This window comes from Amblyomma maculatum, chromosome 9, assembly GCF_055883805.1.
Source record: "Amblyomma maculatum isolate TAMU_Amacu chromosome 9, ASM5588380v1, whole genome shotgun sequence".
Lineage (NCBI taxonomy): Eukaryota > Metazoa > Arthropoda > Arachnida > Ixodida > Ixodidae > Amblyomma > Amblyomma maculatum.
This window is the reverse complement of record NC_139352.1, coordinates 72,147,727-72,171,674: the sequence shown is the minus strand read 5'-3', so window position 1 is coordinate 72,171,674 and position 23,948 is coordinate 72,147,727. Positions and strand designations below refer to the sequence as shown.

The 23,948-nt window shown below is 43.9% G+C and overlaps 1 protein-coding gene across 1 annotated transcript in view; it reads left to right on the top strand.

Annotated features, from left to right (window-relative positions):
- The window catches only part of LOC146179387 (uncharacterized), a 50,426-nt gene that overhangs the window by 13,377 nt on the left and 13,101 nt on the right, over positions 1–23,948 (top strand). The window contains exons 3-17 of the mRNA XM_084579014.1: positions 1,644–1,720; positions 3,103–3,235; positions 4,875–5,023; positions 5,761–5,860; positions 6,764–6,888; positions 8,168–8,314; positions 9,251–9,368; positions 13,573–13,739; positions 14,768–14,875; positions 16,608–16,694; positions 19,001–19,136; positions 20,476–20,588; positions 21,576–21,639; positions 22,286–22,400; positions 23,557–23,654. Of these exons, the coding sequence (XP_084435140.1) occupies positions 1,644–1,720; positions 3,103–3,235; positions 4,875–5,023; positions 5,761–5,860; positions 6,764–6,888; positions 8,168–8,314; positions 9,251–9,368; positions 13,573–13,739; positions 14,768–14,875; positions 16,608–16,694; positions 19,001–19,136; positions 20,476–20,588; positions 21,576–21,639; positions 22,286–22,400; positions 23,557–23,654 (1,737 nt within the window). The remainder of the gene's footprint in view (positions 1–1,643; positions 1,721–3,102; positions 3,236–4,874; positions 5,024–5,760; positions 5,861–6,763; positions 6,889–8,167; positions 8,315–9,250; positions 9,369–13,572; positions 13,740–14,767; positions 14,876–16,607; positions 16,695–19,000; positions 19,137–20,475; positions 20,589–21,575; positions 21,640–22,285; positions 22,401–23,556; positions 23,655–23,948) is intronic.

Genomic DNA, 23,948 nt, shown 5'->3' with positions numbered 1-23,948 from the left:
AGAACTTTCGCCCATACGGCGGGTTCTTCTGTTGCGCGCTTCCTTCAATGACATCCTTTGTTGCCTCATATCCCGCCTGCGCGAGTTGGAGGTGCTTCGAATTCCTCCGTCTGGCGGAAATAGGGGGAGATACATATCAACACCTGCTCTTTGATTGTTCAAGGATGTCCAACACCTTAACGAGGACTTTGATTCTAACAGATTTGATGCCCAGCATAAGAGAAAGATGGCACATAACTTCCTCATTCATCATTAGACTTTGTCATATATGTGACCCTGGCCGTATGAGAGAACGACAGTGGTTGGCACTGGTGGACATCTTAAAGGTTCTTTAAAGGTTGGTTAGTCATCACGTATCATAAATAGCTCCAAATGTTCAACATTGAAAAGCCGGAGCTCTAGCTATCCCAGCTAGCTAAGCACCGAACAAGACTTACGGAGGTCATGGTTTGGGACCCCGAAGCATCAATCCGCTGTTTGTTTTCCGATAGTTTGACCCCATGACTATCCTTAACAAAAAAAAAAAAAAACTCCACTTCTAAATTCCCGTTGATCAACACTATATGCTGAATTTGAAAAAATAGAAAAATTCCGTTATGCTTACCGCGGTTTTAGTGGATTGTTGGCTTTCTTTACGCGTCTGTGCAATCGGGCTTGGTTTTTCGTGTTGAGGCAAGTAAACGATATGGCGATGCCTCTATTCCTGCGTTTCTATTCCTGGCTGTAGTGCTCGCTTCCGCAGCTTGTTCCAAAGTCTTGCAAGGGGAAATTTCAAGGTGAAATTCGTTGGTCATTTCGCTACGGTCATACAGCCCACATCCGGTACAAATCTACGGCCGTCTTTATCAGACAGTTATAGCGTTTCTGCTCTGAAACAAAGATAACTTGACAAACAGCCTTCAACCAGCAGCACCAGACACAGTACTTTCATTATTCATTTATAGATCATTTAACGAAGCCTATCACCCAATAATGAAGCATGCGCTGGTTTTAAGTGTTATCCCTAGCAAAAAATATGGACAACGTTAAGTACTCACGAAACGTGTTTCCATGATTTAATCTGTGCTGAGTAGAGTTCATCGCTTCGCATTTCACAGTAAAATGCACTCGCTAATCCGATTTCGAAGTTCCCTCTTTCCAGAATTCCCGAAGTAGAGTGAAAGGCTCGTTTAGGAGCCTTTCACTCTTTGTTTCAAAGTTTTGTTATCTGGCACCCGCCTACACCAGTACCATCCCACATTTGAAAAAACAATCTTGTAATTTAACTACATTAATAATCGCTATAACGGTCGAAGCTCATTTTCCATGTAAAGCGTCTAGTAGAAAAGTGGGCAAAACGGTATTGCCTGCAGCACTTCTTGCAATAAACAATTACACCGAGAAGGCAATAATGCAGGATGATGTCCATTCACCGTTAGTTTATGAGCAAGTAATCTTTACTCTTCCAGAGTCAAATTATTCTGGAAACGCAGCTGGCCCTAAATGATGTACCTATGTACCTAACTTACTCTCCTCTGCTAAGTGTTGCGCATCGCTCACTATGTGAAACTCTGCAGATTATTAAAAAAGAACGCTTACTCAACGGCTAACCTTGACAGACCATAACGCCTCCTTTTATCTCCTTGGTGTTCCTGTCATTACAGCCAAGGCAGTTCCGAGCATGTTGCATGCTTACAAGGACGGCTGGAAACTCACGGCGGAGATCAACGATGACAGTGAGGTATGGAAATCCAGGCGGAACGACGATCAAACTTAGTCCCTGAAGAAATTCTATTAAACCAGTTTATATAACGTAGAATGACGCTACGAATGCTAATATCTCTAAGTTAGCGCGCTCATAATTCGGCAGGATCCCCAGACCGAAATTTCTGAAAGTGGAATATATATGTTATATTCATATGTACACAGGTAAATTAGACATTTAATGATTTCATTCTATTTAAAGGAATTTATTTCATTTATACGGGCCATGGAGACGGAGCTTTTCAGGTATGGGCACGGTATATCTTGTTTGCGTCTTTTTCACGTTGCTTTTAGGCAATGCGTTGAGTGGGCTGTTGAGGACAAGCGGAAGTTGGTCTGAATCGACTGCTTATTTAGTCTGCCTGAAAGCGAGGCTTTCTTTCCCTCAGCATGGACCCCCCCCCCCTCCCCCCTTCAATTCAGCACCTAGAATACAAGAATAAACTTAACGCAGTCACCGCTAGACACACGCAGTATTCACAAACTGCTACGACGAAAAGTACGTACAGATGTACAGTCCCAGCCAGAACGATACCAAACACGCCTCAGTGATATAGCTTTAGGAAGTATAACATAATGCATACCTTAGTACATGCCACTGAGGAGCTCGCGTATTGTTGTGTGTGTTGGATATTGCTCCAAATAACCAACACATCTCTGCGGAGATGATGAGAAAATCTCAAACGTCGGAAGCGTGCTCAGTAACATCTTGGTGACAGCTGCACATTGTTTTCAAATCTCTGCATTTTGAGCCGCCATTCGAGTCGTGAGACGGGTTCGATGTCGTAATCGATGCCACAAGTTTTAATTCCCCAGACGTCAATTGCTCTTAGGAGTAGATTTAAAGTAAGAGAGTCATTATGATCTGTTTGTAGGGAGAAATTATACTCCCAGCTTCCCCTTGTACTAACACTATACTTACTTTTTTGACGATACATTCGGTTTTATCCTCTCAGCTTCTGATGCCGTGGTTACCCTAGTCCAAGGAGAGACTACCTTGGTCTCGCATTTTAGTCCCTACCTCAATCAAAAAACAAGCTATCACATTTTGCAAAAAAAGAAAATTGAATGGAATTGCCCCCAGCTTCGTCTTAAGAGAAACGCTGGGTGCAGCTTTCAGGAAAACAAACGCAGTAAACTTTGACTTGACAAAGCTTTATCAAATCTCAGAAGTGCCCATAAAGCTTATCATTATGGCCTTTCTCGGACGTATATTGAACTTTATTAGAAAATAGTGAATATTTACTTAGGGACTATTAATCTAATATTTTTGAAGGAGGCCCTGTATTTTGTGAAGCATTGCATAGCAAGCGGACTGTTCGAACTCAAGATCACATTTTTGCTTTTCCTTTTTAACAGAAGTCCACGTATTACTTGGTCGAGTACTACAAGCCCAGATCAAAAGAAGGTTTTCTGAAGTTTAGGAACAAGGGTGGTGAAGACACTAATCTCTACTACATTTCCCCAACCCGGGAGATGTTTGTGTACCAAGGTGAGTGCCGCTAATGTTTTAATTTTATTTATTTTTTTCTGTGTTCGAAGTAAATCTATGCGCTCTCTTTCGAGCTTTACGTCAGACATAGATTGAAAGTTTTTTTCGACAGTCACGACAGAACGTTTTTTTTTCTTCTTCTCTTTCCTCCAAACCGCTTTGTCCGTGAGAAACCGGCTTCAATTTTTCGTTGCCGCAAAGCCTTAATATGCCCCATTCAAGAAGCCACCTGGCGGCTTCTAGCAGACCCAACAAAAACATTGAAGGTCTATCTTTGACGCGCATGCCACATATGAAGACATCGAACCTGTTGTCGTTACTTCCCCGCGTTTTGTGCCAACGCGGTATTTACGACTGTCATGATTTCAGCAGCTCGAAAAACCGAGACTATAATAAACAAAAAACAAAAAAAATACTTCGGTTAGAAATCAATTATTCAGAGCTGTCGTTTACGAAGTACGATGTGACATAGGTCACTTGATTCTTCATTGGGCATTTTATTACTACAAAGCTGTGCTGCTATCAAGAGACGAAAAGACTTCAACGATCAGAGTCGAATAGCTTATGGGTATGCAACTCACCATCATGAAGCTATCCAATGTCATAGAGATGCCAGTTGTACTGTGTGATGTCAGTGCGCGTTGAAAATCCTTAGATGGCCGAAATTATTCTGGGGCCATCCATTACGTTTGTTTCTTCTTAGTGATTCCCTTTACTCCCTATTTCAAATCTTCATTCAAGGTTGTTTTGCCGGTATAGAGCATTAGTGAGGATAAGAGAGGTAGTTATTGTGTCTTTCCTTTCTTCATTAAACCTAGCCATTTACCTTTAGAAGGAAGCGTATTGCAGAGCATCACAAGCAATTAAAGAATACATATAAAAAAATCCTTCTTTATGTACCTTTTCGATAATGTTAACTTTAGCGGTATCAAGAATAGCTTAAAACGCCGATGCTCTAGTTGATAAGTTGTGAGTAAGCTGCCTTTTTCTGGAAGAACTGCCATAACCGGGCGCAGGAAAATGTTTATGGCGTTAGGATAGAGAGCAGTAAGTGGGTGTAAAGCGTGTTGATGTAGGGGCATAAGGTGTATGCGTGTCATTAGAGAGTTTTAGCTTACCGTGATCCGCGATCCGCTACCGTGATCCGCCACCGCGCGTTCCACTGCGCATGCCCAGACCCCCCTTGACGCCGATAGATGGCGCCACATACTGGATGTCGGCACACATACCTGCCGCGTCGGGACCAATCAGCTTGAGCGCCCCGCCCACGCGTGGTAGAGTTACGGTGGCGGATCGGGGATCACGGTAACCTAAATCTCGCCTACCCATCCGGCTATATTATCGAATATATTATTGAATATTTCTCGTGACAGACGCCGCGACATTGAGCTGGAAAAAGGACAAAAGGGAGAACTCATGATGTCTGGGCCTCTTCGCTGTGTTCTGACAGGTCGGAACTGCGCGAAGGGAGGACGTAATGAATGACGTTTCTCCACTCTAACCAATCAACGTGGTGCGCAGTCATCACACAATGGGTTACGAAGCCAGCACACCAACTCCACATAAACGGAAAAAATGGCTTCAACAGCTGTCACTCTTAGAACAAGTGGCATTTCACTTTCACTTCCTATTCTCCCAGGGCGTGAATGTCAAGTGGCGGACCTGCAGTCACCCCCAAAGCCGGTCGACGCATTGATTCACGAGTGGAGCAGCTGGCGTCAGAATGTCACCATCCTCGGCCCCTCGTCACTGTTTGTCAAAGCCTGGATGAGCCAGAGCAAGGAACTGGTAAGCGCTGCAGATGTCGCCTCCACCTTTAGAGTCACGTGTCGCTATGCGAAATACCAGAGGAGACTATCGCTTAGTAGTATTCTCGCGGTTAAACCAGCTTGCAGAGAGAACCGCGTACCTCCAATAAATAAGCCTTACAATCAACAGAGGCGTTGGGGTATGTTGGCCACTTCAGGAATGTCAAAATATATGGACTTTGTATTTGCCCTGGCTTGTAATTAGCTCAGAGCAAATTTTGTAAAGACTGTATAGCAATATCCATCAAAAAGTCTATGTAGGCACCGCACCATTCCTATGATGGTAAGTTTCAAGGATAGCAATATTAATCCACCTGTTGTCGACGCCAGTACAAATGTTGTATAAAGGATCATTTGTTTTAATGCGGGCAGTTTCGTTTTCCTGGGTCAGAGAAATGCTCAAAGGAGTTTAGAGGAATGAATATCGATATTGCCCGCACACCTCCCCCTCAGCGTTTCAAAAGGGGCGCGCTTTTTTTTTTTTTTTTTTTGCATCCGTTCCCGGACGTCTTGCCTACTACGGATGCTTAATTTCAGTGCAAAACAAAAACGTCAAGTGTCAGTGATAAACTACCTTGTCTGGGTGTTTCTTAAAAGTGTCGAATAGCTTTTCAGTTGTTAGCATTTCCAGGCAATAATATATTATTCGAGGGTGAGCTATTAGCTGCCCACAGTTTCAGGACAAAAACATGCTCAGGGAGACTTCTTGCCTTGCAGCGTTACCAAGGCCCCAGCGATCCCATCCGAGGAATTAGCACCTTGCAATGGGCTGCTTGCTACCCCGGGGACACCGAACCAACGCGTATTTGGTTCGCAGGTACCTTGTTCTTGTTGATTGATTGATTGATTGATTGATTGATTGATTGATTGATTGATTGATTGATTGATTGATTGATTGATTGATTGATTGATTGATTGATTGATTGATTGATTGATTGATTGATTGATTGATTGATTGATTGATTGATTGATTGATCGATTGATTGATTGATTGATTGATAATTGTTGCGGTGCTCTCGAGTGTTAGTGCTTACGGTCAAACAACTTGTACAGACGACAGCAACATTACATGTGAAGGCGAGCAATAATACAGTTACAGTGCTAGCAATAAATTATGGAACTTGCACTATACACATAGCAAAATAAACAATAAAGCAGCGTGCATGACTTGGAAATACCCTAGAAAAGAAATACCCTAGTTTATGACGCGATGACGTGAAGGGCCTCCTTCAGGGAAGACTCGTCGTTGTAAATGTAGCGAAAAATCTATGATTGGTTCAAAGAGCTTGAAGTCACGTGGGACTTTAATTGTTTATAACATTAGATTAGTTGTAGTTACAGTGTCACAGCATGACTCGGAAGTCACTGTGACATTAATGCGAAGTAAATTATGCTGGAAAAGAACATAGAGAAATTAAGTGTGAACGAAAACTATGACCTTTGGGTCGGAGTCAGACACGTTCCCCTCCACGTTTCTCCGACTTGGTGAAGCGGAGGTCTTCTCTGTCTTGTATGATTTTCTCTGCTAATCGATATGCAAAGACGACCCAAGGCCACTACAGAGACCCGTTATCACGTCATACCCTTCACGTGGAGTTGAAATGTCCCCCTAAATTATTCCAGCATGTCTTGTACCTACTATTGAGCACGCCTGATCGCGTTAATAAGCATGCTCCAAGGTGTCACTCATTTAGCTCAATTAAGGTAATCGCTTTTACAGACGTCGAAGGAAATCCCGGCTACGGCACTTCGAAGTCTCTGCCGCTAAGAATAAGGGCGGCTCCGCAGACAATTGACATCATGATGATGCAGCCTTACCCCAACGACGAGGATGACGTATTCAAGGTGGGATCCTGCTCTCTTTTGATAAAATGAACAAATTACCCAGTGATTCACTCAGGGTACAAAAGGAAGGGGGAGGGGAAGGGAGCAGAGGTATTCCGGGATCTGTGCTGTGGCTCCTTGCCGTAAAGCGCGCTACTTAAGGTCCGATGTGCGGCGTAGATGAAAACACCATTCATGCGCAGTGTTCCTCAAGAAAACAGGAGTACCCCGTAGTCCCCTTCAGTACATTGTCTGCCCATGCCGAAACCGGTCTTGTAGAAAGGAGGTTTAACGCTTTCTTTTAGTTTTCCTACAGGGATCAGATCTACACACCAGATGGTGATAGCAGTCGTTATTATTAACTATTACGTGCAATTGTACGTATGTACCTACTTGTGGACACTAACCGCTATTTAAGTGGTGTTACGGTGAAGCAACTGCCGGAAGAACCCGCAAGGTTAACCCCACCTGAAGCCAGCAAATACCTCAACGTCTCAGCCTCGTGGCTTCAGAAGCAGAACCTCTACTTGGCTACAGTTTCAATGATGCGCAGATGCCTACATCGGTACTAAATTTGGGCTGTCATAACGACAGAGACGTTACTGTCCCTGAAAATCAAGATGTTATGAACCGAAAAAGTTCGAAAAAGCCAGTCACAGTTGTCGCCACCACTGGCAGCTTTTGCTAGCAGGTTCCGCGAGGTAGGTTTTTCTGGCGAGGAACCCTGTGGCTGGCATCTACACTGCTGTTATGTTTCAATGAAGATAACTGAGTCTTCATTCATTTTGGCGCCACGAATTTAAACCAACAGGGGGAAAATACTAAACAAATTTTCTTGGCAATAAATGCCGCTTTTGCTAATCATTAAAATAGCTAGAATAAGTCGCAGAATGGATCGTTAGTGCCAATAAGATTGGGCACAATTTTTCTCAGTATATCTGCAAGTATAAAGAGGTAGGGAGGAGAAAGGGAGTTAATATCCACAGGCGAGAACTTTGGGGGTCAAAGCTGCATGTATATCCACTCCATGGGCGCTCGAAGGTCGGAACTTGAATATTGCACCATAGCTAGCGATTAGAAAAGAAAACGCGAGGCTGACTTTTTATAACGTTATATTGTAATATCACCGAACAAAAAATTAGTAAAAAAAATCTAATTAGCAGCGCGCTTTAGCTACTAAAAAAAAAAAAAGAAGTAACTTGGCTGTTCTCGAGAGAGGCTAAAAAATAGAAAGAGCGGCAAACTGGAAAGGTGTACCCATGAAAACTGGTCATTTCCCGTTCCGTCTTGCGCATTTCAGATTCCGATGGGAAAAGGTTGTCAGCGTTTGACCAAAGATGTTCCGGCCCCGCCTAATTTCTCCAACCTGGACCTTGAATTCCATGTGGAAATGGCGTTCACCAACCCCACAGAGCTGGGACAGGACCATTATTTGTCCCACTTGGAAGTAAGTCGGGACATGATGCACTTGCAACGTTAAAGTAGTGTCGGTGTTATATAGTGAAGATTTATTGTCTTTTTTTTTCGTCTTTCGTGTTTATAACGTTAAAGCTCTACATTAGCAGAAACATATGTAACGTAAAGGCTATGTTCATGACTGTATATATTCCTATTGAAAAAACCCTATGAGTCACAATAACCTCATACAAATTCTCATACTAAACTCATTCATCATATGAAAATATATGAGAATTAACGAGATTTGTATGAGTTTAGTATGAGAAATCTGCATGAGGTTATTGCAACTATGAGTCACAATAACCTCATACAAATTTTCATACTAAACTCATTCATCATATGAGAATATATGAGAATTAACGAGATTTGTATGAGTTTAGTATGAGAAATCTGTATGAGGTTATTGTGACTATGAGTCACAATAACCTCATACAAATTCTCATACTAAACTCATTCATCATATGAGAATATATGAGAATTAACGAGATTTGTATGAGTTTAGTATCAGAAATCTGCATGAGGTTATTGCGACTATGAGTCACAATAACCTCATACAAATTCTCATACTAAACTCATTCATCATATGAGAATATATGAGAATTAATGAAATTTGTATGAGTTTAGTATGAGAAATCTGTAATAGGTTATTGTGACTCATACGGTGTTTTTCAATGTTATATTTTAATTACTATTTTTATGGAAGGTGCTTACTCTTGCATATTCGCTCCCTGTACGTTATGATGGGGCCCGTGCACTGTCAAACTGATTCACATATCCACCTTTTATCAGATCCCCATATTCGTAGAGTTAACGCAAAGTAAACTTCGAACTCAAATGTTCAAGACAAAGTTTGTGTCTCGAAATATTTCTAGAGGCGAAGTTATCACGAAACTGTATGACGAATCATGTTTTCTTTTTCGCACAGATTATTCGCGACGAAAGAGACAGTATCCTAAGTGTGCTCGGTGCCGACTGGAAGTCTGCAAGAAAAGTTATCCGCTCTCCTATCGTCAACATGCAACGTATCTACGACTACGGCAACGGTGAGTAACTTTATCGCAAGCGGTAGTCAAAATGTCTGCGAGAAATGACGTAAAGATGACACATACTGTCATCCGAGGGAAAGAAAAAGGAATTACCGTGTGTTCTTTTCAATGTTATGCCCACATTTTTTGTATTATATTTTCTGGTTGGCGAAAACTGTCACATCTATGACCCTTTTATCTACTACGGCAAACACAGATAGCGTAGCGAGTGGACTCACGTTCGTGATGAAAAACGTAGCGCAAAGCGACAACGTAGCGCTTAATTATCCACATCCTTCGTCTTCCGTTTGTGATACTTTTTCGTCATTCATGTATAACTCTGTAATTCGACACAGCTAAATAAAAATGGCAAATTATCTTCAAATGTCGTCTTTTAACCAATAGCATCGACGTATTGGCAAGGTGTTGTGGCTATCTGTGTTACACCTGCTTTGCAAGGATCCCACGGATCCCACCTTAATCCACAATTCTTCCTTATACTAACAATTTGGCCCCATGGATAAGCAGTAACAAAATATTTTGCGGCGTAAATAGGTCCGCCTGCAAAAAACGCCCCGTCCGCTCCAAATGATACTACGTAGCATAAGAAACTGCACTGATAGATAGCAAGCTGCTCGCACTATATTAAAAAGCGCACAGAAAACTCACAGTTTTGAAGTTACCTGAACACAAAGAACTCATGAATAGGTGTTATAAAATTGTGCATGCGGGACCAATACAAGGAGTTACGACCCTGCTTATATATCATCATTTCTATCCTTGCATGCGTAAAGTATGCGATTACGATTTTCATAATTAAACAGCCGGAAGTAATCTCTGCTCCGTAGTGTCACAGTCCTCTTGCGCTGTTTCATTTCTTCCAACATGGCAAGCGATGAAACACGGCGACACAACAGAAAAAGAAATACCTGGTGACACTAAGATAATAATAAAAATTGTTTTACAGGAAGGGAAAGGCGTAGTATCTGTCACACTTTCTCTGTGGGCACCTGAACCGCGCCGTAAGGGAAGGGATGAAGGTGGGAGGGAAGGCAGAAAGAGAGAAAGGTGAGCCTTAGTGGAGGGCTACGGAGTAATTTCGACCACCTGGGGATCTTTGACACTAAGATAAGATATGCCTAAATGGCCAGCGAGCCTCGTGCAAGCGGGCCTGGCGCAAGCGCTCCGCCTCGTGCCACTGCATGTTTCGTCGTCTTCGTAGCATGACCTGGGACCACCGAGCGATCGCCCCAATCGAATGCTGGAATTCCGATGCACGATGTGACGATCTGAGAGGCGTGCGTATGCTGTGCATTGTCAGCGTACGTTAAAGATCCCTTACTCCGTAGCTCTCCACTACCCGACTCCTGTTTCTCTCAACTTTCAATCACACCTTCCTCCCGACCCTAATCCCCGCCGGGATGGTGCAGTGGTAAGACGCTCGCCCAATGTGCCGGAATACCCGGGTTCGGACCCGACCTCGGCGGCTGCGTTTCGATGGAGGCGAAACGAAGAGGGTGTGCTGTGCGATGTCAGCGCACGTTAAAGATCCCCAGGTGGTCGAAATTACTCCGCAGCCCTCCACTACGGTTCCTTTTTCTCTCTTTCCACTTTCTTAGCCACCTTCCTCCCTTCCCTTACGGCGCGGTTGAGGTGTCCACAGAAAACAAGTGAGACATTACCGCGCCTTTCCCTTCCTATAAATCAATCAATTTCGAGTGCACCCATGCCGCTGCCCGAGCTCTCCTCCCTGGAACTCGACCACTCCATCCTCCACACCCCCCTATCCCGGTCCTCTGGCGACGTACGCGGAGAGGTTACAGCACTGCAGACTTTCTCGCAGAAAATATCCATCCCCAGTCAAGGAGCTCTCCAAAACGGAGGAAGGTAGATGGCGACACCTACAGACAGGTCCATATATACACACCAGCCCGTATAAACCTGGTGACGTAATGGCCTCTCGTGACGCAGAGTCGTAATGGTAGGGCCATTTTTTTTAACTTACACCAGCTGCACTAGTGTAGCAAATCTCCGATACCTCCAATGGTTTTTTGCTGCACTAGTGTAGATGGTGTAGGTTTAAAAAATGGCCCTAAGACATCACGCGCCCCTTGTCGAACACAACCAGCATTTGATTGAACGCATCAAAGTTCGCCGGTGTTTTATAATTCGTTTACAGCAAAAAAAAAAAAAAGGCACAGTATCTATCACACGGAATCGCGCTATCAACCTCACGGTAAACAAGGGGAATTATGAAGGTCGTTTAACGATCCGGGGCGTGGCGCAGTTGGTAAAGCGCGGGGCTAGGGATCCAAGGGATGGAGGCTCAATTCCCACTGGAGACAAGCTTTATTAATTTACTTTTAACTCTCACTCTCGAAAGCGTGACACCTCTTCTGACAGCCTTCTGTCTACAACGATGAGGCATTAAAGGAATTCGGCATAAAGTGGTACGTCGCACATGTAAGGTATCTGCCTCTAAGGGTTTTTGCGTTCTCTTTAGTCTCTTATGAGTTCACTTTAAAGCGCAGGTCTTTGGTGCCCCATCCTGCGTTTCGCGGCGTCGCCGTTGTCCCTCGTAACCAGCTCCATAAATAAAATAAATCCTGTCTCTACCGGGAATCGATCCGCCATCCCTTGGATTCCTAGCCGAGCGCTTAAATCAACTGCGTCAAGCTCGGGATCGTGAAACGCAAATCACAATTCTTGTCTACCGTAAGGACGGTAGTAGCGATGACAATGACGCTGCAATTAGTGATCATGAAAATGATGACATTAGCAATGATAACGACTGCTTCATTTAGTTGACAATGAGAGAAAAAGTGATGCATCATGTGCACCAGCAACACAATCTTTCGCATTTCTGCAGTGCAGATTCCGCTGTGCTCCTGGAATTTTTAGAATACTGCCGAAACGCATAGCCGCCGTTCGCCACTGCGAACCGCCTTCCTATATAAATAGCTTGTTTTCTACTTCACTGGTACATAGCAAGCCGCCCGCACTTTATTAAAAAGCGCGCCGAAATCTCACAGTTTTGAAGTTACCCGGACACAAAGGGCTTACGGGCAGGTGTTATAAAATTGCACATGCGAGAGCAACACAGACAGTTGCGATCCTGCTTATATATCATCGTTCCTATTCTTGCATGTGTAAAGTCTGCGATCACGATTCCCATAATTAAACAGCCAAAAGTAATCTTTGTCCCGTAGTGTCGTCGTCCTCCTGCGCTGTTTCATTTCCTCCAACTTGTGCCAGTCATCAGTGGAAAACGTTTAAAATCATTGTAAAAGCTTTCATTAAAAGTACCGCGTCCGATTTTATCGCTGTCTCCAAGTTGCCACAAAGGCCATTTTTGGCTGGGCTCCCATTAACAGCAACGTCATACACAAGTATCACTCTCCCTGCGGTCTGCATGCGGTTGCAGATGGCGCTGCTTATAAATCAGTCTCAAAAAATTTATTTTTACCACTTATTCTCAGCATCATTGACATCAGCGACGTCGGCTGGGCCAACTACGCAGAGTTTTGAATTGACCCTTAGGAGACTCACATTGTGAAGGCAAAGCAGAATTGATTGTCGTGTAGGGGTCGATAGGCTATAGCCAATGATATTCCTTCCTAATTCTTTCTCTCGAAACATAAATGCTATACTATACTATACTATACTATACTATACTATACTATACTATACTATACTATACTATACTATACTATACTATACTATACTATACTATACTATACTATACTATACTATACTATAAGCCAGGGTGGCGCAGTGGTTGCGACGCTCGACTACTGTTCCCAAGGACGCGGGATTGAATCCCGGCCTCGGCGGCACCTTTCCGATGGAGGCGAAAAGCAAGGCACCCGTGCGTTGTGCGATGTCAGTGCACGCTGAAGAACCCCAGGTGGTCGAAATTTCCGGAGTCCTCCACTACGGTGTCTCTCATAGCCCGAGTTGCATTAGGACGTCAAACCCTACAAACCAAACCTATACTATACTATATTATACTATGCTATTCTATACTATACTATGCTATTCTATACTATACTATGCTATGCTATACTATACTATACTATACTATACTATACTATACTATACTATACTATACTATACTATACTATACTATACTATACTATACTATACTATACTATACTATACTATACTATACTATACTATACTATACTATACTATACTATACTATACTATACTATGCTCGCAGGCCACGTGTACAGCTACGTCGACAGCAGCGGTATGGTTGGATGCAAGGTAGAAGCCCGAAAGGACGTGATACCCACCATCCAGCTCCCGGACAGGAGCGAGATCAACATGCTCGACACGATACTGCCGGCATACGAGGCTCTCCAGAACGCGAGCTACCTAGGAATAGTGAGTACGGAGAGAGGTTTCTTCGTCTTACGAGGTCCATTTCCAGCTTTCCTGGAATAGCGTTTAATGCTGCTTCTTGAAGTGCAAAAACAACTCATCGACGAAGAACATTAATTTGAGACGAATTTGTAAAAACAAGTCTTCATCATCAACCACTTGAATGACATCAATGCGATCAAACTGCGGTTTAAATGCTCTTCATAACGTTACAATGCGTCCCAAGCATGGTTGGAAGCGTGGTTGACTTCTCTTTGCAACAGAGGAAAGCTGCAGAGCCGAAGCAGCACTTCTTGTCTCTCTACGTTTGCAGAATATAGTGTCTGGTTCCAGTTACTAGTTTGTTTTTAAAAAAACGCGTTATATTGGCAAAGTTTGTTCTATATGCCCTGCTTAATATACCGCTTACAGCTTCCGGTACTGTAGAATTAAAGCAGAAAGGGTGTCCTTAATTACAGCGAATTCAGTTGTGATGTCTTATTACAAGAGGTGTCAAGATGTCATCAGCTCAAGCAGACGCGAAGGCTGTCAGGCGCACCGCCCTGCGACCAAATTAACTACAGCGTAGTGACACTGCTCTGGACATTCCGCCATTGTAGCATTATCTTCATTTCCAAAAAATGCTATCGCCAAGATGCTCCACAATTAAAAGATTTGTTTATCGAAAACCCTTATAGATAATCGGACCAGATGGGCCCTAGAGCAAACCGTGGTCTATAAACCCTGCACTCAGTTCTTCACAAGCCGCCGAGTTTCAGTCCAGTCATAGTAAGCGAAGTCCCGCATACAAAATGGCCGCCGCATTTTCTTCCTTTCTGCGTATTTTGATATTGCGTTTAGAAGCCAAAATCATATGAAAACTATTGCCATGTGGTTTACAATACTCTCACCTAGAGAAAATGCTAATAGTAGGGCAAGGCGGATTTGGTTTCAAGCTATACTCATGAATTGATGCAGTGGCGTTTAGATTTCAAAATAGCACATTCATGCATTTCATTTTACGTGCACCTTCCTTCCTGTTGTTTGAGCAGCATGAAGTTCGAGGTATGCCCACGCACACATTCGAGCTGGTGACTGGACCGATGCCCGTCAGAGGCGCCCACCTGACGCACGCCGTGATAACTTACAACTTTCTCGTGGTGAGTATACCGGGCGTTTACACAAACTTTACTACATATATCGGATCGGATAGGTATGTCGGAATAAAATCCGCCTGTTGGTAAATGACCCATCGAGTCAGGCTGAGCCAACCTGATTGTAGATGGCAGGCAGGTTCAGCTTGACCCGCTTGACAAGATGCATGTAAGTGTTTTCGAATGAAAGAGCCCTGTTAGCGATAGGAAGAAGAAAAAAATGGCTGAAGGCTTGGCTTGGTTAAGCCTGGAAGATTGCGAAAGCAATACCCTTGGCTGCGCCTTGTTCGGCGGCTGCGCCCAGACTACAGCGAGGAGCCGAGCCACAGCCCCATTTATCCTCCTAGCGTGACGTCACAAGCAGCGAGCGCCCTCTTTCGGCTGCGACACAGCGCCGTGTATGGACTCGCCGCCACCATCCGATGGCGCGAGCTGGGGCCCCGTCTCTCGGTCTGGCATGACGTTACACGGTCACGTGAAAATGGCCTGACATCACCGCTGCGGCTCCTGTAAGGAATCACCGCCACTATCCGATGGCGCGAGCTGGGGCCCCGTCTCTCGGTCTGGCGTGACGTCACACGGTCACTTCAAAGTTCATGTATGGAGGCGCCACGACACGCCATAGGCTCGAGGTGCTAGCAGTATTGTTTTCGCAATAAAAATAAGAGCCTGTTTTGAGCTTGCGCTCTCGTCCTTCTGAGACAGCAGTGAAGTGACGCAAGCTTGGAATCCGCCTTTGTTGCTCCTGTACTGCGCTACTTAACAGGTCCTGGCTTGCTAAGATCGAGTCCATGTAATCTCAGCCCGGCGCTTGTCTCGATACGCTCCTGTCGGGTTCATGTTCTGCTTCAGTAATTTCAGAAAACACCCTTAAAACCCGTGCTACTGCGCTTACCTATTCCTAGTTGACAAAGGATTTAAAAATTCTTTTAAATTTCGTGTTTCGCCACCACAATGGCCGCCGCTTGACGTCATCAACTGGTTGTGTCCTTTTCCCAGACCTTGCTACCACACAAAGTGGGTGGCTCCGAGTATATTTAGACCGCGTAGCAGTCTTTAAATTATATGAAGGAGCCCGGCGCAAAAATTCTTTTAAATTCCGTGTTTCGCCACCAAAATGACCGCCGCTTAACGTCATCAACTGGTTGGCTTTGCCCGTCGAGACGGCAACGAACCAACATTTAAGGACAGATTACTTGATAATGCAAAACACGTAAAGCAAAGATTGCTATGTAGATCATACACCATGTTATTTTAAAAGCATCGCCCCAGAGGTGAATGTATTGTGGCGGGAGCTAAATATTGCATTTAAAATTTATTCGCTCCATCGCGGTGGCGCAGTGGTTAGAGTGCTCGACATCTGTGCCCAAGGATGCGGAACCGAATCCCGGCCGCGGCGGCCGCTTTTCGACGGAGGCGACAAAGCAAGGCGCCCGTGTGCTTTGCGATGTCACTGCACATTAATGAACCCCAGGTGATCGAAACTTCCGGAGCCCTCCACTACGGCGTCTCTCATAGACCGAGTGGCTTTGGGACGTAAACCTCAAAAACCGACCAACCAAAATTTATCCGCTTTTCGCGTAACTTGGAGAACTGCATTCTGGATTGCACGTGCTTATAAGATTACTGAAAATGACAAGCAGGTACAAGCTTGCCGCACAGACTACGGCAATATCCGTTAAAATATCGGATGCGGAGAAGACATGACGCTTTCATCCTTGTTCGCTTGTTCTTGCAGGAAGACGAGATATATGACACATCGGTGAACCAGAGGAACCTACCGATCCGCGTGAGCATGTATGCATACGTGCTCGGAAAGGACGAGGTATGCGAAAACACACAATTCATCACATGTAATTTTCTTCCTTTCTTTATTGCCGTTCTTTATTGATTCAAATTGACAGTTTATTGTTGGCATGCTGCAGCCATAATGTGGAGAGCAAGTCTTCTTTTCTTGCCAACTGACCGCTACTTTTAATCAATTTCAGTAGACACCTTAATCATCTACCCGACTGCACCAATCTATGTTTTATAATTATATTCATTTATAAGCTGGCTAGATAAAATTGCTTCATAATATAAGCGCTCACAAAACCTATCTTGCAAAATGCAGCGTGACCGTCCTTTCCCCCGTTTTTTTTCTCCCCTCATTTTGTGACATAAATTCACTTAATTTGGTGTTACCTAAGCAATCAGTTTATTTATTTATTTATTTATTTATTTATTTATTTATTTATTTATTTATTTATTTATTTATTTATTTATTTATTTATTTATTTATTTATTTATTTATTTATTTATTTACAATACCTTGCAGGCCTCCAGGGAGGCATTGTGCAAGGGGGGTACAAGAAGAAGTATAGATACATATAATAGTGCCTAAAAAAGCAGCAAAATCAGCAGGAATGAACAGTGTTAAATACGAAAATATATTAAGCAATTATTGCAAATATAACAACCAAGCAAAAAAAAAGCCCAACATTAACAAACTATTGGGCTCACGTTAGCTTATGTCTCAACTAAACATGATTCCTTGCTTAGTCTTTGTTAAGTTCTGCACGCTATAGTACATCCAAGACCCCAAATCACTTTTATCGCCGCAACTTCTCAGTTCTTAGCCGCATTATTATTATATCCGGTATTTAAACGTATGCGATCAAAATGGTGATCAATAGTGCTTAGCAAATCAGTGTGATTTGTATTATATTAGACATCCTTTTACAGCTGGAGCTCTATTACGCCAGGTTTCGGCAAGGTCATCAAATAGGATAAGTTAACCTTAAATTCAGGAAATTTCAATTTAACTTGTCAAGTAGGTCTTTAATAACGCGTTGACAAATTATCCCAGCGACAGCTGCCCCCGAGTCTGGTATGACGCTCCGAGCTCTCACTCAGTATCTAGGTATAGAACAGTTAAACTTCCACATGTGTTTTCTTCTCGATATGGAAAGTAATAGAACTTAAGCTTTAAAGTTTTCTTAAATTTACGCGCTGTGAGATCGGTGAAATGCACATCTGCGTATGAGTGATGCAGCCTGGGAGAAGTTAGACGAATGATGTCAATGTATGACTCCCGATTAAATAGAACCGATCAATGAAATATAGTAGCACTATACACGGGCAACCTTATAGAAGGTGTTGCACAATTAGACGAGCGCTGTAGAATGCTTCTCCCAGCTAAACCGCGGAATCCTTGCAGTTCAGATTTCGCACAGAAATCACATTTTGTCGCTAGTATTTTTTAATACTAAATTTGTTTGTGGTACTTGCCTGATTCGATCAGAAGAAGCAAAATATTCCCATCGCCTGCGGCGGCGGCGACGCCAGACGAACCGCTGCCCCAGCGATTGGACTGGTGGCGCCACCTCATGCTGCTAACAACTCAAACCTTCTGCCAGAAACGCTCGTCCCCTCTTTTCCTGCTACAGAGTTGTTGTTAGCAGCATGAGGTGGCACCACCAGTCCCATCGCTGGGGCAGCGGTTCGTCTGGCGTCGCCGCCGCCGCAGGCGATGGGAATATTCTACTTCTTCTAATCGAATCAGGCAAGTACCACAAACAAATTTAGTATTAAAAAATACTAGCGACAAAATGTGATTTCTGTGCAAAATCTGAACTGCAAGGATTCCGCGGTTTAGCTGGGAGAAGCATTCTACAGCGCGCGTCTAATTCTGCAACACCCTTCATAGTAAACTTGGTAGCAGTTGCATTCTTATATTAAATGAAACCGTCTTCATCTGGTAAAATAAACAATCTCGCTCTTTTGAAAACGGCGTGATTTTACCAGTAGCGTAAGTAGCCCGCTGCAGTGCGTTTCAGTAGCCACACGCAGCTGACCATAGTTTTATGATTGACCTAAACAAGAAGGCTCAGCTATGCTTTGCGTCGGAGTTAATCACCACGTTCCTTTTCGCCGCTTCAGCCGGCTGGCGGGCGCTTCAAGCGGTCAGTCACTTCAGGCATCGAAGTTAGGAAATGGATGCTACATATCACTCATAACGAAAACCTGTACCAGCTTATCTGCACAAACACGGCAAATCGCGCCACCCCGATGGCCACGCCCACATCCGAAAGTCCGCGTATGCAAAATCATCATACAATCATTTTATTTTTTTTACATTTCTTCCAATAGCCGTACTTCTTCTTCTTCGGCAACATCCACGACATCTCGACTGAGCTGCGCGACTTGAACGTCAAGTTGAACGTGAAGAACTGCTATTTCGAAGAAGACGATTCCAAGTTCACTTGGGTTCAGCTGGGCTTCCCGGGTATTCCATGTTCTTGCATCTTTGCCGCGGCTCGTATTGCAAAATTAAGGTTATTATGAATTATTCAGAGTGCCTTGGAATTAAATTTAGGAGCTCCTACTGCATCCTTATTTATATTCATGGTGTACTGTTTGTACAGTTATTTAGACTCTGATATTTCTAGAGTTCAGCACCGCGCTGCGATTAACTCGCGTGTGGCTCTCATATTGATTAGTTGTTTCCTTCGACATTTGACTGCGCGACAGAGTTTAGCCGTGTTTCGTAAACTCTGCCTTCATGCCCGCTATCAGAAGCCATGGCTAAAGCTCTCTTCCTTTCATCAACTGAGATTTCCCACTAGCTTGTTAGCTATCGTCATCAGCAGCGAAAGTAATTTTCCTGTGCGCGTAGCATGAATGTTATACAGTTAATATGCTGAATTCGTAATGTGCACCCGATAGTGGAAATCTGCACAGCGTCTTTCGACATCTGCAGCTTTGTTCCAATGCTCAAGAAAATCTCCAAAAGAGTAGATGTGAGATAAGGGAGTAATTAGCCATTAACATCCACCTCAGCATAGCCATACGGCCACAAAGTAAATCTTCGTAGTTGGAGGAAACTTCGTCCTTGTCCAGGGTTCGAACCCATGATCACTGGCTGTGCGGGACAGCCGCTGTACTAAGTGAGCTAACCAAGACGTCTAGCACATATCCAGGCGAGAGCGAAATGATGTCCAGTTTGAAATGGGGATAGTGTTGTCCAATATTTAGGGGTAGTGGTCCCAGACAAGCTGTAGCCCTGGGTTCGATCTCCGGACGAGAGTAAATTTTCCTCCAACCATAGAACATTTTTGTGAAATCTGCTTATAACTACTTCATAGCCGTGCGACTTCAGTGGATGTTAATAAGTAATTACTGCCTTATAACTGCAGCTTCACCTCCTTCGCTGTGCCAGCTCTTCCTGATCTGAATGAGTAGTATAGTTTCATATGAATATTCGCACAAGCAGCGAATAACCATACAAATAATCGATTCCATTATTCATGTAGACTAATTATATTCCACTAATTCGCAAATGCCGCTTATTTGAAATTAATTAGCTTTTGATGAATCACTATTTGCATTCCCCCACGCTCAACGGGAGCGGTAATATCCGGTTTTCAGAGTTCTTATATCTTTAGCATGACATCATCTAAAGCATTGCTGTTTTGGCCATCACCCTCTACTACCAAGGCACTCGGAACTGGAGGGAAAGCTCCATTTGAGAAACAACGTCAAGGCTTCAACCATATGTGTGCTATATGAGCTGGTAGAGATCCTTCTAATGTCTACTCCTTTGTTCTGCCACTTATCCGCTGCAGTGACCCAAAACCTGGCTCTTCTGGCTGCGAATCGCGGCAACATCAAGCGCAGGTTTCTAGCCGAGCTTCAGCGTGCAACAAAGTTGTCGCCTCTCCGGATCCCGGATATACTGGTATGCGAGTTCGGAAACGTCGTGTGATGCCACATAGCAAGGTCCGAAATGAAAGTATCCGGAGGTGTCAGTAAAGGGGCATATACTTGCGTATGCTGTAGCCAAGTCGGTGAGAGACTACTATAGTATTTACAAGCGTTCATTATTGATCTGGGTGTAAACTTGGGTTAGATTTCAGGCATAGACACTTGCAGGGTCCAACACGTCAGACTCGCGTAAATGAAGAACTACCTACACTTATACAAGATCCAGGTAGAACGAGGGGAAGAAGATGGTTTACACGGTATGAAGGAGCACTGAACGAGGGTTAGGGGGGCTACGCCTCAGTTCGCAGGTCGAGCCAACGTTTCGACAAGTGGACTTGTCTTCGTCTGGGCAAAGCGATCATCACTGGCAGGGGTTTATATATGCTTTTGCTTCCGAAGAAGAAAAGCTGGGGAGGAGGAAAGTGGGTGAGAAGAAAGTAGGTCAAGGAGTGTGGAGGGAAAGGATGGTTGAGAAGAAAGCAGGTTATGGAGTGAAAAAAAAAAAAATGTTTCTTCAGTATGTATTTCTCAGCCTGGACATATACAGGTAAGACGTACGCGGCATCTGGCGCAGCCACACACTTCAGCACTGAGAGAACCGAAAATTTATTGCCGAAACCACCGCAGCTAGAAGCGTTATCTTGATAACGTTCGCAAAATCCAGGACTGCCCACTGATTGAAGCCACCCGGTAAGGTGCCTGTCTGAAATCTCCCTTTGAAAGACACCATTTCTTGGTTAAACAGATTTTCTGCCCAACGCTTGCCATTTGCCAATTTCTTTGCAAATACACGCTCTTACCAGCAAGCTCTGCTAAGACCGCCAGAGCTGTAAAGTTGATTGCGAATTGATGACATACTGAAACGGGGTTACAGCTCTGGAAGTATCCCCCGTACGAAGGCGTAGTATTGATATGAGCTTGAGACGACGAAAGCTAATGTGACCACTCTTGGACTTTGCAGGTTGACTTCACTGAAAACATGTGTTACGTGACCGCCCTTATCCTGGAGCACCCAGCAATCTCAGGTGTGTAACGCTTCTAAACCCTAAGTTCGTCAAAGAATTTGACATTTGCCATCTCGACAGCGATCTTCGCTACCGTTCGTCAAAAGAAACAGTCCCATTTAGGTACCCAGTGCTGGTTAGCGAACAGTTTTGTATTTCAGTCGCTTCGCAGTGAGGCTTTTTTTCACGCATCTGTTCATTTGGTCGCCGAAAAGTATAGCATCACTACGGGAAGCAGTGGCTTATGTCACAACTTTAACTGTTGATATAGTTAACAACTGCTTTTCTATGAAGTGTGTCATATAGAAAGAAAGGTCAAAGTTTAGTTTGGTTTTATTCGGTTTGGTTTGTAGGGTTTAACGTCCCAAAGCGACTCAGGCTATGCGAGACGCCGTAGTGGAGGACTCTTCGCCCGTTTGCCGTACTATGTTCGCTAGTTGTGGATTCCTAGCTCTCCCTGCACTTGCTCAGGAATCACAATAGCTGGAAAATGGGAGAGAGAAATAGTGTGAAGGGACAGGGGGCTCGCGTTGAAATAAAGGTGGCGTTGGCACACGCAAATCGGGATGATCTGCCTGCCTTGTTTTCCTCTCTTCTAACCTCAGTGCGTGGCAATTGTTTGCTCAGACTCACGTTATTTTTGTTTTTGGTTGGTGTTGTTGAGCAGCTGACTACAAAGAGGTACCAAACAAGAAGATAATGGAGCCGCAATGGTCGGAAGGCGTCGTCACGTACGAAGAATGCCTCAAAGTCTGCTCCTCGAAACACTACAAAGAATGCAGGTACGGAAAGGTCCGCGAAATTCAACAGCACACGCACCGCAAAACGGACACGAAGAGCGGTATGCCAAGCTGGGATGATGTTTGTGAGTCGAACGAAACGAAAATAGCAGATACGCAAGCGAAACACGAAACTACTGCTGAGGGGCGTTCATATAGACTGCTCATAGAAGCCAAAACATCCTGCTTATAACTGAAATCGTGTTCTCTTACCTGCTCTGTCATGTGTATATCGTGCTCATGCTGTATGCGATGTGTATATGCAACGCATGCTTATAAAAGCTTTGACGGTATTTGTTATTAATAAGGTGAGCGCGGAGTGGCTGCAAGAGTGCTGCCGCAAAAATCTAGCCAATAATTCCCAGAATGCACCTTTTCGTTCCGTTATATACTTCTGTAGTGAAATTCGCCATGTCAGTCGCTGAAACTCGGGACCGCTCCCTCAAATGGGCAGTAATTCTACCAGCTGACGAAAAACTCTTAGTTGATAGCAGTGATCATAAAAATTATAAGTTGATTATAAAATTATAAGTTAATTATAAGAATTTAATAAAATAATATAACTTTCAGTTAAGACATTGGGCGGCCTAACTCATAATCTTTTAAGATCGGAAGTAATGCTAACCGACTTAATTGCAAAAAAAATTACCCAAGATAGCCCTGATATGAGAAAGTAAGTGCGATCGACAACAAGCTCAGCGCAATATTTGGGTACAAAGGCCAATCATATGCCTGTGTCGATGCGCTCAGCAGGGCATATTTGTTGAAAGCCCCAACTTGACATTAAGGGGCACATTTACTCCGTAAACTCGGTACAACTAGACCAAGTTTACAAGACGAATGATAGCTTCGACAGCAATAAAGATAAGTGTCACAGAAAAAAGCATGTCAATAAACCTGGTACTAGAATCCTTGATAGTACAGAGCCGCTAACTTTGCCAGTAGGACAGATCAGATCATACCCGTCATCATTACATCACGCGCTACATGCTAAAGTGACGAAAGGCTCTTGGATCATCAAATAATAAAATTTTACTTCCTATTTGGCCAGTAACCGTCATTTCGTTGAGTGCTATGCCTGATTAGCAAATATTTTCCGGAACACTTGGCGGTTGACTAAGTTATGTGCCTGCTTTTTTGTATTCATGGTGTTTTTCAGAGCTGTTTCTCACTGTGGATCTTTCTGTGCGACAACGTCCAAAGATATCAGCGCATCCGGCGTTCTTGAAACTTCCGTGGAATGCAACACCTTCGTTAGTGAGTAACCCTCTCTTACCATTAAGCAATTCCGTTTTACCTTCTACGTGTTTGTATACAACGCACCTTTCATTTTCTGTCCGTACTCGCGCAAACATTGCGATGCGGGTACCCCCCAAAAGCCTCCAACTCAATGTTTAGCTGTGTAATGCAGCATTCAAAGCACCCGTTGAGCGCTTAGCTTTTGTAAGCCGGGCTAGAGCACACTCGTCTCGGACATTCGTGTTCAACACCGCGTCCCAAAATAGATCATGTGGACCGAACACGTTCGATCAAGAATGGGTTGGTTTGTTT